At 40.8% G+C, this 13,687-nt stretch overlaps 1 protein-coding gene across 2 annotated transcripts in view; it reads left to right on the forward strand.

Annotated features, from left to right (window-relative positions):
- The window catches only part of LOC110990174 (ATP-binding cassette sub-family C member 9-like), an 85,473-nt gene that overhangs the window by 18,930 nt on the left and 52,856 nt on the right, over positions 1-13,687 (forward strand). Inside the window, exons 13-30 of one of the 2 annotated variants that reach the window (XM_087136312.1) lie at positions 1,394-1,492; positions 1,826-1,991; positions 2,767-2,904; positions 3,234-3,447; positions 4,853-5,061; positions 5,415-5,581; positions 5,900-5,969; positions 7,219-7,376; positions 7,770-7,862; positions 8,419-8,521; positions 8,942-9,055; positions 9,483-9,594; positions 10,632-10,759; positions 11,226-11,304; positions 11,984-12,092; positions 12,396-12,499; positions 12,746-12,879; positions 13,464-13,526. In XM_087136312.1, the coding sequence (XP_086992438.1) occupies positions 1,394-1,492; positions 1,826-1,991; positions 2,767-2,904; positions 3,234-3,447; positions 4,853-5,061; positions 5,415-5,581; positions 5,900-5,969; positions 7,219-7,376; positions 7,770-7,862; positions 8,419-8,521; positions 8,942-9,055; positions 9,483-9,594; positions 10,632-10,759; positions 11,226-11,304; positions 11,984-12,092; positions 12,396-12,499; positions 12,746-12,879; positions 13,464-13,526 (2,260 nt within the window). The remainder of the gene's footprint in view (positions 1-1,393; positions 1,493-1,825; positions 1,992-2,766; positions 2,905-3,233; positions 3,448-4,852; positions 5,062-5,414; positions 5,582-5,899; positions 5,970-7,218; positions 7,377-7,769; positions 7,863-8,418; positions 8,522-8,941; positions 9,056-9,482; positions 9,595-10,631; positions 10,760-11,225; positions 11,305-11,983; positions 12,093-12,395; positions 12,500-12,745; positions 12,880-13,463; positions 13,527-13,687) is intronic. The other variant, XM_087136313.1, reaches the window with a different exon arrangement.

The following is a 13,687-nucleotide window of genomic DNA, read 5'->3' on the forward strand; positions in this document are numbered from 1 at the left end:
TGTTGTCGCATTGCACGACACACAGACCCGAAATCTGGATTCTGATGCTGGGCTCCACACTGGCATCATATGTTGTCCTTGTGGCCTGAGCATAAGTTCATTATTGTTCCCGCCCGAAGCCCTTAATACAAAACCGGCAAATAAGCATAATATAAGGCTTTTTAGCAAAACTGTTACTGATTGTTTCCACCAAACGATGATGGCGCAGGACTGTGACATTGGCTCACACAGGCTTCTTCAGCGAATACATAATGATTTTTAGACAAAATGCACTTTCACAAAAATTTGTACATCGAAGTCTGTTATGCAGTTTGAACAATGAATGTCCATTTTTTTATTTTGGATATGACCATTTTTTTACGTTGATAGTCAAATATCTATTGCATTCAATTCAATTTGATTCAACTCTTCTACGGAGTTTTGATGGTGTAGTAGTTTTATGCGATCATTTTTTTATTCTTGTGTGATAGGGACATGACTTTCCAGGGTACCTGTCGATAATAAATTGGCGATACACGAGAATGGATTGAGGCATTTTATTACAAACAACTATCCAAACGTTCAGAAATGTACATGGTCAAATTCACAGGAGGCATTGGCATGCCACCATAATTTATTACAGGCGCCCTCTCGAGGTGATACACCTTAAAAAGAACACAAAGCACTTTTAATTAAACCAGTAGACGTAAACGACAATGTTCTCATAAACGTCACAAGTGTAAATTGAAACTATCGTTTTTTTTCTCTCTCTGAAGGGTACTTATGTGGGACACAAGCAACGAAAGGCAGATCGATTATACCCCAATAACTGAGATTTTCTTGAATGGCAAATTGGTTTATAGAATGTCATTGATATCCTTTGGGTACACATAATGGATGCGCAACTGATATCAACCTACTTTGCACACAAATCAAATAAATGAGTTACCCAACAACAGTTTGATCTATTTTATAAATTTATAATTGATATGCTGACATCAGGCCTTATAGAAGACCACCATATGGCGAAAGGGTGTCCTGGATAAATATTTCAAATAATAATAGGAACAGAAACAATTACAACAGAAATTTGCCTTTTAGATTGATTCAACATATTACTAATCTTTTAAATTTCTATTTGATAGTTGGCGTATTGCTTCTATTCAAACTGATATCGAGAGTTTCAAATCATGTTTCTATTCGAAAAGCTGTGGAAAATAAAAGTGCAATTGTATTTTAAAACGACGTGAGCCTCTACTTTTAGGCATTCGCAGTACAAACCTATGTCAATGTCCAATGTCTAAAAAAAGGCATTCATTTGTCAAAGTTGCAAGCTTTTTTACAAAAATTAAGACAAATTACAAATTAATACAGCCTGTTGCATCATTGCAAGACTGTTTTGTTTTCGTTGCAGAGGAACCACATCCATGGCATACGCTGCCCAGAAAGCCTGGCTAATTAACTCTACACTACAGGGAAATATTCTGTTTGGCAAGGAGCTAGACACCAATAGGTATGAGTTATATCCCTCGCAAAGTCGTTCTATTTACCTTCACATAGAAACAAGTTAACATCACAATGTGGTTTCCAGTCGTTATGACTAATAAGTCGAATTCGGTAACCATTCCTAGACCATTAAAAAGACAACAGAAGAAAAATAGTGTATGCTGGAGTTTACTTACACCATCAGAGCACATAACATCATGATACCAATTTACATTTGGTCAAGATAAAGGAAAAAAGCACCTGGAATGGGCCACTATGTCTTATTTTGATCATGCCATTCAAAGTGAGCATGCACCCACAGGAGACAAAATCTTTAATTTTCATAATTTTCCTAATACAGGTACAAGAAAACCATCGATGTGTGTGCTCTTAAGCCCGATATCGAAATCCTCCCCGGTGGAGACCAGACTGAGATAGGAGAAAAGGGAATCAACATGAGTGGAGGGCAAAAACAACGAATCAGCATCGCTAGGACAGTCTACTCCGACAAAGATATCGTCATACTGGTAGGTTAATATAATATTTCTTCAAACCATAACGCTTCTAAAAAAGCACTAATTGTAGACGCCATCGCTCATCCCAAATGTTAACACGAGAACATCATACCTGTGAACCCACTCCAGGCCAGTGGCGTAGCTAGGATTAGCCAGCTGGGGGGGGTGTACGTGCCCCCAGGCCCCACCCCCCGTGACTACGCCGCACGTATATTTCTAGACAAAAATACAGCTTCGGTTTAAATAAAAACACACACACATGAAAAGACACTATATAGTGCAGCATTTCTTCTTTTTGAAGGAGTGGGTGTTAACAAGCAACCTATCCGTTTCCATTTTCCTTATAAGGAGATTCTCCTGGACTACTTGCATAAAGGAATATACCATAAAATGGACAGGGGTGTTAAGGAAAATGAAATTAAAGTTCTTGAACAAAATCTTTAGAAGTTTATCGTATATTGACTTCTCTTTACTCTCAGATTAAAACGTATGAATGGGAATAAATATGTGCTTGGTCGGTCTTAAACTAATATTTAAGACAGGCGCAGGAGAACGAACGCTGCTAATGCCCGATCCGCAGCGCGTCGATTCTCTTAAGCAACCCACGTTGAAGACCGGCCAAGCACATTTTATTCCCATATCATTTGAAAATAGAAAAACTAAATAGAACGTATACAAAACATTGAATTAAATAAAATACTGCCGAGATGCAAAATAAACGTGAAAGGATCTCACTTATTTACCGTAACATGACATCTAGCTTTTTTGTGTGGTGACACCTTTGTAGGACGACCCACTGTCAGCTCTGGATGTCCACGTGGGATTGCAAGTCTTCCATAAGGCTATTGTCGGGACCCTCCTCAAGAAGAAACGAACCGTTGTCTTGGTAACACATCAACTGCAGTATTTACATCATGCACACAAGGTACGAAAGAAAGAGTGAAATACGCTACAGATTTGAAAAAAAAAATCAGGCAGAAAACTTCTTTCGATTCACATTGCAGCGCAAATCCTGGTGCTGCTGACCTCATTGATGACGCCAGTAAGTACTGGTCTGAGGCAATGCAAAGGTAATCGCTGATTGTACCATGCTGATTGGTCAAGCTTGCATAATTACTGTATTGCTACCAACACCTACTTAGCCACAAAATTCAGACAGAAATTGTATTTGAATAAGAAAAAATCTGAGACGTTGCCGAGACTTGTTTTAACCATCTCGCAAATGAATCGACTATTGATCAATCTGCTCATCAGATCATTGTCATGAAAGACGGTAGGGTGGCCTGTCAGGGTACCTTTCGAGACATCATAGACGAGGTTCCGGAACTTTACAGCGAGTACCAGCAAGCCGTCAAGACGACTACGGAGTCAGAGACGGAGGCAGAGGAGATCATGAGTAGGATGTCTGATGAAGAGAAGAGGGAAGTCTTCAAGAGAAAGATAAACCGAGAATTATCTGTGGAATCTAGTAAGACGAAACTACTAAAAAACTTTGGCCTGTACTACATGAATTTTAACTGTGCTTACATTTACCAGGAAGCAAGAGAAAAATTCGTTTGAGCAATTTGAGCGTCTTGTGATGCCGTTGAGTATTAAGTTAATTACATCTGGACTTTTTTGGTTTGATCTGTAATCTGTAATTTTCTCAGTCTGGAATTTTTCCTGCCCTTATACTTCCTTTGATTTAAAGACCAAATTAGCAGAGTTTCAAAGCAAAACGTTGCTTACCTTCCAAGTATACCTGTAAACAAACAGCTAACAAAAAGCTTAGTCTCTGTGTTTCTCTGTTTCCGCGACAAAAAGTCACATCGTTAGCAGGGGAAAAATGTACACAATCCCTGCACAAGTCTGTGTGTGTACACATGCGTGTGAACGATGTTGTACATTGCGCGCATGTTGAAATGTAACGAAATGTAACCATTTTTTTCCAGCGCGCACTTTTTCAGAAACGGACAGAAAGTGTGTATTATGCTTTAGCAAAGAAATTAATTTTTCTTTTTCACGAAGTGAAAAACTTTTACGTAGTTTTTATTAACGAAATAATTATTTAATTAAGACAATAATAATTAACTATGGATTAGCATTTTCCAAGTCTTACATTTCATTTATAAAAAATTCCTCAATCCGTAACATAAAGGTGATCGAAAATGCGTATTGAAAAGGCTGGTATTTACATTGTCTGTTTGGCAAGATTTTGAGGGTTTTGTCACCGTAAAAAGACCGACGATATATATCCCCCACATATTTTAACCAGGGGGAAAGGGAATTGAACCTCACTTTTGCGTGATTAGAAAAATTAAAGTGGACTGTGAAGAAATTGTCGGACTTCCAATCAACCGCTTTAGCTCTAAAAAGGGAGAACAATTTTAAAAAGCCACAAACACGCCCTTTAGATTGAGGGTTCTTCTGGAGACTGTAATAAGTATTACACACTGTATCATGATCATCGGCCCCAGCATTAACCCCCCCCCACTTTGGCCCTTCCATGGCCAGGCAAGACACCTTTTCCCCGACAATACCAGCGGCGTGGCTGGGCGGGAGGCGTGGGGCGCAGCCCCCCCCCCCACATGAAAAATTGTCCCCCACTTGCATTTCCCATCTGATCACGATTACGTACATGTACATGTCCAACATCCAGTCAGCCCCTCCCCCCACTTTAGTGTGAAGCCCTCGCTCGCCCTCGCCTCATGCTCAGAATTCTTGCTATACGCTCTGAACACACGTCCCCAACCCCCCAGCTCCTGATACAACTTACACAACATGGGTTTGCGATTTTGCAGTACAGAATGACCCCGATGTAAGTTGAAGCACACCTGTTGCCTGTACGTCACTGAGAGACCCTTTTGAGATTGATTATTGGCTCTTCTTTGCAGGTGGCTCTAAAACAGGCACCAAACTCATCGAAGTGGAGGAAATGGAACGAGGATCCGTGTCCTACAAAGTCTATACATTTTACTGTCGAGCGATGACGTGGACGATGTCCATTGGTTTCTTTGCTGGATATGTTGGCAACGTAGGCTTCACCGTGGGAACCAACTTCTGGCTGTCTGATTGGTCTACTGCAGGAATCACAACTGATAATGTAAGGAACGACTGGGCCTGAAAAACTACAAAGCTGGGGATAGGGCAGAATGCATCTTCAAGTTCAATGCCATCTCTCCAGTGGAACCAGTGGAAACCCTTTTGAACTTTTGCAAAGGCCTAATCTTAAAAAGAATGCATGTTTTTTACAAGGCGAAGTCTCTTAGTTATAGATAATGAATTCACACCGTCGGACATTTTCAGTGGAAATAGCTGATTTACACTACCGTTCTCCCCAAAGCGACATTTCGTGAGAGCAACATTTCCTATCTTCATAAACCAATGTAAAGGCATCATATACCATTTATTGTTGCTTACTGATACCAGATTTTTGGCTATTGTGTCTGACTGTAGTCCACTATAAAGCCGTTGTCCTACTACATTGCTGGCTATGCTGGATTGTCTGCCGGCGGGATTGTGACTACTTTTGTCGCTTCCATGTTTCTCGTGTTTGGAGCGTACATCGCCTCACGTGATCTGCACATCTCCATGTTCCGTAATATCACCAAATGCCCCATGAGGTAAGTTTAAAATTACACGGAGGAACTTATTCCAACTGATCACTTGTTTGAAATTGCATAGAGTTTGTCCAAGAGCCAGTGGAGGTAGTTCATGTTTTGACAACACGTTTCGCAAAATGAGAACTTGTTCATTTTTAAAAAGCATAATTTCCCGTATAAAGGAGCTCAAAGAAAAGTACTTTTATTGTTGCACGCAAAAAGGAGAGATCCGTTATTGTCTTCTGAAAGATGTTTACAAGGAACGATTGGAGAGCAGCCTCCAAATGGATGTAGACGAGAAGATCAACAAATGGATGTCTCTTTTTCGGATATTTACAGATTTTTTGACACAACTCCTCTCGGCCGTGTCTTGAATCGCCTTGCGGCTGACACGACTCTCATGGATATGGTGAGCAGAGTTGTAGACTCAATTCAGTTGATTTGGATTCGACTCGAGTCAGAATCGAGTTCCTATTTTTGTGACTCACGATTTGACTTGTCTTGTAACTATCAATTTTTGACTTGTGACTTGACTTGGGATTGCACATAATGACGTCTTTTTATTAACGCAACTAGAAAGGCACTCAAACGAACCCATTCAAGTTTCAATTAAGCATATCAACGCTTTGCGATCTCAAAGTAATCAGTCTAGGACTTTGTTCCGCTTGAGACTTGTATATTTCGGTCTTGTCTGCCCAAAGCCCATGTCTGATTCACTTGGCTGTGGCTTGAAATCATTCATCGCGGACTTTACTTGTACTTGGACAAAAAGAATTGTAACTTACTTGAGTTTGGACCAAATGGACTTGTGACTTGACGTGACTTGACCTGTGATCAAATGACTTGTGACTGGACCAAATGACTTGTGACCTGGCTTTCCAAAAATTGACTTGACCTGACTTGACTGGACTTGCAAAATTTGACTTGCTACCTACTATATCTTTCTTTTTAGGAATTTACGTTTTCATTAGAGAGTAAAGAAATGTGAATAGCTGTGCTGAGACATCTAAACAGAGACCAAAATACCACGAACAAAACGGTCGAGCTAGAATTGCTGTCAATTAAGGCACCTTTCCATACGTTTTTTGAGGTGCGTTGCGTACACGATGTATTCATGCCTTTCACTTTCAAGGACACAAAAACCGACTCCCTTAACATAACTCACGTGTGAGTTGCGTTCGGTCTTTACAATCTCCGCGGTCGGCATGACGTCACTACGAACCTTATCACACAGCATAGTAAAGGAGCAAAATAATTTGCCCTTCGCGCTATGCTGAAATGCACTTAATGTACCAATTCAAAACTTTTCCCCAGTCGCCAACTGACATACGCTCGGCAAATTCCGGCAACCGATGGTGATCATGTTTTTTTCATGTGTGAACTTAAAAAAAAATTGCCTTTCCGTGGCAACTTCTTGGTCGCTCACTGTATTGTGATCTCCCCTGTTTGGAAGAAGGCGAATGGTAGACATCGGCTTTTGTATTTTCCAAATCATTTAGACTTTCTCAAAAACAAACGGTAAATGTAGCGAATATGACCTCAGTCAATGCTAAATGATAACACACTGGTTTACTAACTACATGTATATATACTGAACAGCTCTTAAGTTAATTGTTTACTGACTATGACGAAATTCCATTTTTCAAACCACAAAACAGAAACTATACCACAGCATAAATATCATGCTATTCTACACTGTGAGCTATATCGCTGGACTCGTGGTCAATTCCATCATTCTGCCAATTTTCTTGGTCTTCGTTGTTCCTTTGATGGTCAGTAACTACTTTCTCGCCAAGGTCTACGTCACAACGTCTCGGTAGGTGAACGCTCGCGGTAGGTAGTTTGGGTTATTCAAACTGCCGTCCATCTGAGTTTCACTCCACTGAAATACAGTTGTGGATTTCACCGTCACCAAGATGAAAAACAATTAGTTCACAATACCCTCGGATTGATATTCATTTTTCGATCTTTTAAATACACGTACAACACAAAGAGCCTATGGCCCATATGTATGTACTCTAACAGCTGTCACAGCGAAACCTGTTCAGCATTTCTTTGCTTTTAATAAACATGGAATATGACAACTCTTCCAGAGTTAGGCCTAAGTACTGTGAAAGCCTTAAGACTTCCAAACTAAAAAAATAGCGGTTTTGGAACAAAATGGCATCATTTCACTTGACTCACTGTTCAGCAAAACACTCCTTTTCAGAGCGCTCCAAAGACTCGACAGCGTGACCAAATCGCCAGTATTCGCACACTTCTCAGAGACTTTGGGCGGACTGCCAACCATTCGAACATACAGGTACATCTAACCGTAACTGATTTGATCTCGGCAAACTGCATTAAGACTTTCGTTGTAATAAAGGGGAAAAGTACTGGGAAAGGAATAAGAAATAAATCCCGAGAAATATATTTCTGAGAGTTTGGTCTTCAGTTGTCCGCTCCATAACGGTGTAAAGTATGTTTTTTTTTAAACTGTCACATTTCTTTGAACGGATCCTAAATATCGATATCATAAGAGCAGTGTACTAAGCTTTCTATACTTTTCAAGGAAAATAAATTCACAGACGCTGAGATTGTCACGGCATGCCTTCTGTAAACTTTAGTCCAGACTTTTTCCAACGTTCATGTTTTACGAAATTATTACCAAGCTTCTTCTTGGAATACAGGTAAAAACAGCGGGAACATTATTTGGAAAGCATTCTTAAAGGTTGAGTTTCTTGGAGACTTGTAAAAATTCAATTCGCTCTTTTTTGTGTGACGATATCGACATTGAGACAATATGAAAGATATTTGCAATACAGCTGTTGTTTTCGGTTCCCTATTATCATCTCCTGGGCCACACGCTTCGTCCAAAGAGACCAGGATCGGTTTTACTCGACTCTTATCAAGAAGATAGACGTGAACAACACGGCTTTTCTCTATCTCCAAACGTCGAATAGATGGGCTGCCATGCGATTGGTAAGTTGACTACGACTGCACCAAAATTTTACTCGTTGATAAAGGACATTTTGTCATAGCAGGCCTACATCTTTTAACCAAAGCCTGCAACATGAAGAATGCGTACGTTCTATACTTACAGATACTCACATCAAACTCATGCAGGGTGATCAAACTGAGTGTTCAAAGATTTTCAAATATTGATAACAAATCTGAGAAGAGCAAACAAGAAAAGATAAAACCCCAAAAGTGTGCCAGTAAGATTTCGGGATGACTTTGAGTTGTTTTTAAGTAGAGGTTCACTCTCGCTTTAAAATAATTTTGTGATTGGAATTAACTTTTGAGACCATGCAAATTCGTGAGTAGCATCTGCTTGGGAATTAAAAGTGAAACATCTGCGTAATATTTATCATAACTGTTCGATTTTCGGTCAAATCAAAGGAATCGATTGGAGCAATTGGTCTTCTAATAGCTGGAATGGGGACCATCATCAGTTCACTCAACGGCACTATTGAACCCAGTGAAGTTGGTTTGGCGATATCCTATACATTAATGGTGAGTGTTCATACAGGTGTCTTAAAAAACTTCGAGAAGTGGGCATTTCAACTGATTGATCGTGTAAAAGATGTGGCCCCCCTCGCTGTACATTCATTTCTTGTACTTCTGTAACCGTAAATTAACAAACCGGCGTTGCACTATGTACAGATGAACGACAGGGGACAAACTCAGTACGGTATTTTGTTGTCTGCAGGCACGGCCCTAAAATACAGTTTTTCTTTGGTGTAACCCACTCTTTGTAAGCTCCACTGTAAAACAATCAACCAGACAAACGCAACCCAACTTTGATCAATTGAGAAATCTGGAATTTATTATTTTAAAAGAAAACGTGGTCCTGCTGAGTGTGATGCGATTAAACCTAAAGCTATCTTCATCCGTTAAGTTGCATCTGTCGAACAGGAGGATCGATCTATGACTCTCGCAGGTTGCCAATTTCATGGATTACGCCATCCGCTACGCTGTTGAAACTGAGATGCAGATGAACGCGATCGAACGTATCAAAGAGTATTCGAGCATCGCCAATGAAAACTACAAAGGTAAATCGAGTCTACTACCAAAGCGCACGTTCGCATTTCCCTCGACTCTCTTCATACCGTATTGCCAAATCTCTTTATTGAAAAACTTCAAATTCTTCAGTAAATTTATGACACTGCTGCCCATGTAATACATGCTGTTGAACTTTTCAAAACAATTTCAATATGTCATGGAACTAAGTCCTAAATTCTAGGACCGAAAATTCTGGCATCCAAAAATTTGACACAAGTTTAGCCCAGTGTTCCTCTACGAGGGGCATCACAGAAAATCCATCACCAACACTGAACAATTTTTTAAAATTTTACAAATTCTGATAAACCATTATCAAATCCACTCACAAAATTATTCTCTTATTATTTGGTGGATTTTAAAAGTGTTCGATGTGCACTTCAAAAACGGGGATATTTAATTTGAACGCCAAACTTATAAACGGGAGATGTTGATAGCTTGATGAAATTTGACGCAAAATTTGTTCTAGTAGAAGCACCAGACCACCGGTTAATACTTGGCTCAAAAGATCACACATACGCGGATTTTTGATGTCAGACCAAATATTCAACTCGTGCGAAATTTTGCGCAGTTTTTCATGATGTCAAATTCGCTTCGCTTTCGCATTTGCGAGAAGTATGAATCGGCTCAGGCGAAAAAAAAAACAAAGTGCGTCACGTTAGCGGCTGTGCAGTGTTAGGGTACATAATCCTAACCCTACTTAGTTCCTTGTGCCACCTTTCCTGAGTTTATTGATTTCTTTGGAATATCTTTTCTATTAAAGAAAATATCATTTTGTATTCAACTTGACCAAGCAATGTAATCGAGTTTAGGTTTCGTGAGTGCCGGGCTATAAATGTGGACTACGTGCTTTTTATTTGAAGCCTTGTTTCAAATTGTTTCAAATACCAAATTGGAAGTGTTTTGAAAAAGCTGGTTACTCTGTGGGGCAGTTGAGGAGCCCTTAGCTCTGTTCTAGTCCAATAGCAGACCTGCGTCTGACCTTAATGGATGCACTGTTAACTTTGCACCATTTACTGAACCCAAATAGGTACAGAGCCACCAGAGAGTTGGCCACAACGAGGAGAAATCAAAATGAACGGAATTTATGTCCGCTACGCCAGGGAACTAGACCCGGTCATCAAAAACGTCACGGCCACCTTCAAATCGGGGGAAAAGGTTATCTTTCTCTTGAATTTTTTGCACACACAATGCTTTTTCTTTCCATAATGAACCAGACGACAGAATTTTTGCACCCGGAAGTTTCCGCAAGCCTAGAGTAGAGAAGCTATGCAACTAAGTATGATGAGGGAACTGGTATCCCCAGCGGGAGGCAGGAGGCGGGGGTTGCTGGGATATTGCCCAGATTCAGTGGTTGTTTGGGAAACTTGAAAGCGAACAACGCTCTAGTTCCAGACAGAGTGATCGATTTTATGAAATGCCCATATTGCGCTCCTCCCCCCATTCCCAGGATACCCTACTGATCATGACCCGAGAGTCATACTTTTTGGCAATTAACGCCTTCTACATGTATTTTGGGCAAACGAGTCACCTAATACGTCACTCTATATCTCTCTTATATTCATATCATTCCTTTTACTCATTCGTGACTAAGCTCTTTTTTTTTTTAAATTTCAAACTCCAGGTGGGGATTTGTGGCCGAACGGGAAGTGGAAAGTCATCTCTGACTCTGGCACTCTTCAGAATCATTGATACTTACAAAGGTTAATCTTGTAATTCCTAGAAAGGGGTAACCAAAGCGTCTTCACTGGTGCAGGAGATATAAGTATCATTATGCAGCACTCAGGACAATGCACGATGCTCCTCCCTGCAGAAATGAAACACGGCCTAAACTACAATATTACCCTCCAAGTGGTGGATCTAGGAGGAGGCTCATGAGTTGATGACCCCCAGACCCCTGGCTGAATAGCTTGATATTGCCATCTTTTGCCCTCCCCTTCATACGACAATAACTGGGTTGTTGTTTTCCAGATTTGATTTGCTAAGCCAGGACGGGAATATTGTTACAAGTGTATCGGGGCGGATCGAAGAATTTTTGGGCGTCAGGCGCTGGGCCGGAGATTTTTTGTATGCCCCATTTTTGCTGACATGCAGAAATGATCGTGAAACGTATTTTTTTTTCAACCTTTTCGTCGGGGGGAGGTTCGATCCTCCGGGATCTGCGCCTGGTGTATACCGGTTCTTTTGTAAACGTGTTTCTGGAGCTGTGTCGGGAATTTGTCCCAGTAGAGTGGTTACGAGAGTGCCGAGCTTGGAAATCATGTGTCCATGTGTACCCTTTTCCGTGTTCATGTTGGAGGACAAGAACCTTTTCGGTACACGCTACAATACGAACGCAGCCTTCTGTCATGCATCTGTCAACGTCTTTATCTTCTCTCTCAGGTTCTATTGTCATCGATGGCATCGACATCAGCACTGTTCCACTGACCACCTTGAGACAGCGCCTGGCCATAATTCCTCAGGATCCCGTTCTGTTCAGTGGCACGATCAGGTATGTCTCGCTCAGTTAACTTGGGTTTCATTAAGAGTTAGACATTACATCACTATCGTATCGTGATATCAACATCAGATTGAGCGAAAACATGACCTCCTTTCCAAATGGAATGACATTCATCTTAATGTTATGTCTAACCCATTCGATTTTTGATCCATCAATACTGATTTGTACAGCTTTTAAATGTTGCCATGCCTTCCCTTTGAGGGGTATTCACTTTTAGAGAAGTGGCATAGGTAATTTTTCCACCATTCTGAAATCAGCAACCAACTCAGCTATTTTTGCTTTTTCGGGCGGCAGATACAACGTTGACCCAGAGAGACAGAGGACTGACGATGAATTGTGGCACAGTCTCGAGATCTCCCAGCTGAAGGATACGGTTAGTCAGATGCCCAAAGGTCTAGGTGAGTGATTCCAGCAGCTCGTTCCAAAATTAAGTACATTTTGCTGAAAGAATATGGCAATATGTTTGCAAGCTAGACGAGGCTTTTGTTCAATTCAGTTTTTCGGGGATGCACTCCATCTAAATGTCCCTTTGGGCCCAATTTACAGGTACTGATTTGGTCTAAAAACTGTGCTGTTTGACAAAACTACTGATTAATTTCATATTAATCCGCTACAGGGCCATATCGATATTAATATTTTATTAGACTCTGAGGTGTCCGAGGGTGGAGAGAATTTCAGCGTAGGTCAACGGCAGCTGTTCTGTCTGGCTCGTGCCTTCTTGAGACGGTCAAAGATTCTTATCATGGATGAGGCCACGGCTTCCATTGATATGGACACGGTGGGTAGTAGTCCAAATCCCTGGATCCCACAAATGTGGGTATAATTAACTACTTCTAGGGGCACAACCCACAATGTGAAAATCCTGCCGCTAGAAAGTTCAGTACGTTTTATGCAAAGTAATGAGTAGTCTATGTCGTCCCCTATAACTTAGCTACAGGTACATAACATCGATGGCTGTTTCATCCTTTTCCACCATGAGCTAGTGAGCCATGAGCTTCCTGGAACATGCAAAACAAAGTCCCTTTCTCTTTCTTTCGACTTTAAGCACAGTAACTGTGCATGCAATGTAATCAGAGGCTGGAGACACAGTGGAAGAAACTCCGAGCCCAAATTTACAATATAGCGCGCCTCCGAGAGTTTGCAACGGGTTGGCCAATCACAATGCACGAACGCTGTCAAGTCCTTTCCAAAATGCGCAACCATTCACCTAATGATGATGCAACCATTTTCAGTTCCCAGAATAAGTTTCACAGCTTTCACACCATTTATCAAATGACAGACTATAATATCGAAATTGGCACCACTTATTTAAACAAGTTGTGTCTACATTGAATTGGAGCTGAACTCATTTTCTTGTAACAGGATAAGATTCTTCAAGACGTCGTCGCCACAGCGTTTGCTGACTGTACAGTCTTAACTATAGCAGTAAGTACACACAATAAGACATTCTGCTCCGGCATCACATGGGATCATGCGTGGTCACGTGTATTATCTACATCTTAGCGAAGTTCGTGTAGATAACAGTTCGCGTGTGAAAGTCAATTTGACCTTGATTAACAAACTAAAGCCGGGTGATGCCGTGGCAA

The sequence above is a fragment of the Acanthaster planci genome, linkage group LG04, assembly GCF_054643075.1.
Source record: "Acanthaster planci isolate LZ-2023a linkage group LG04, COTS_SCS, whole genome shotgun sequence".
Classification (NCBI taxonomy): Eukaryota; Metazoa; Echinodermata; class Asteroidea; order Valvatida; family Acanthasteridae; genus Acanthaster; species Acanthaster planci.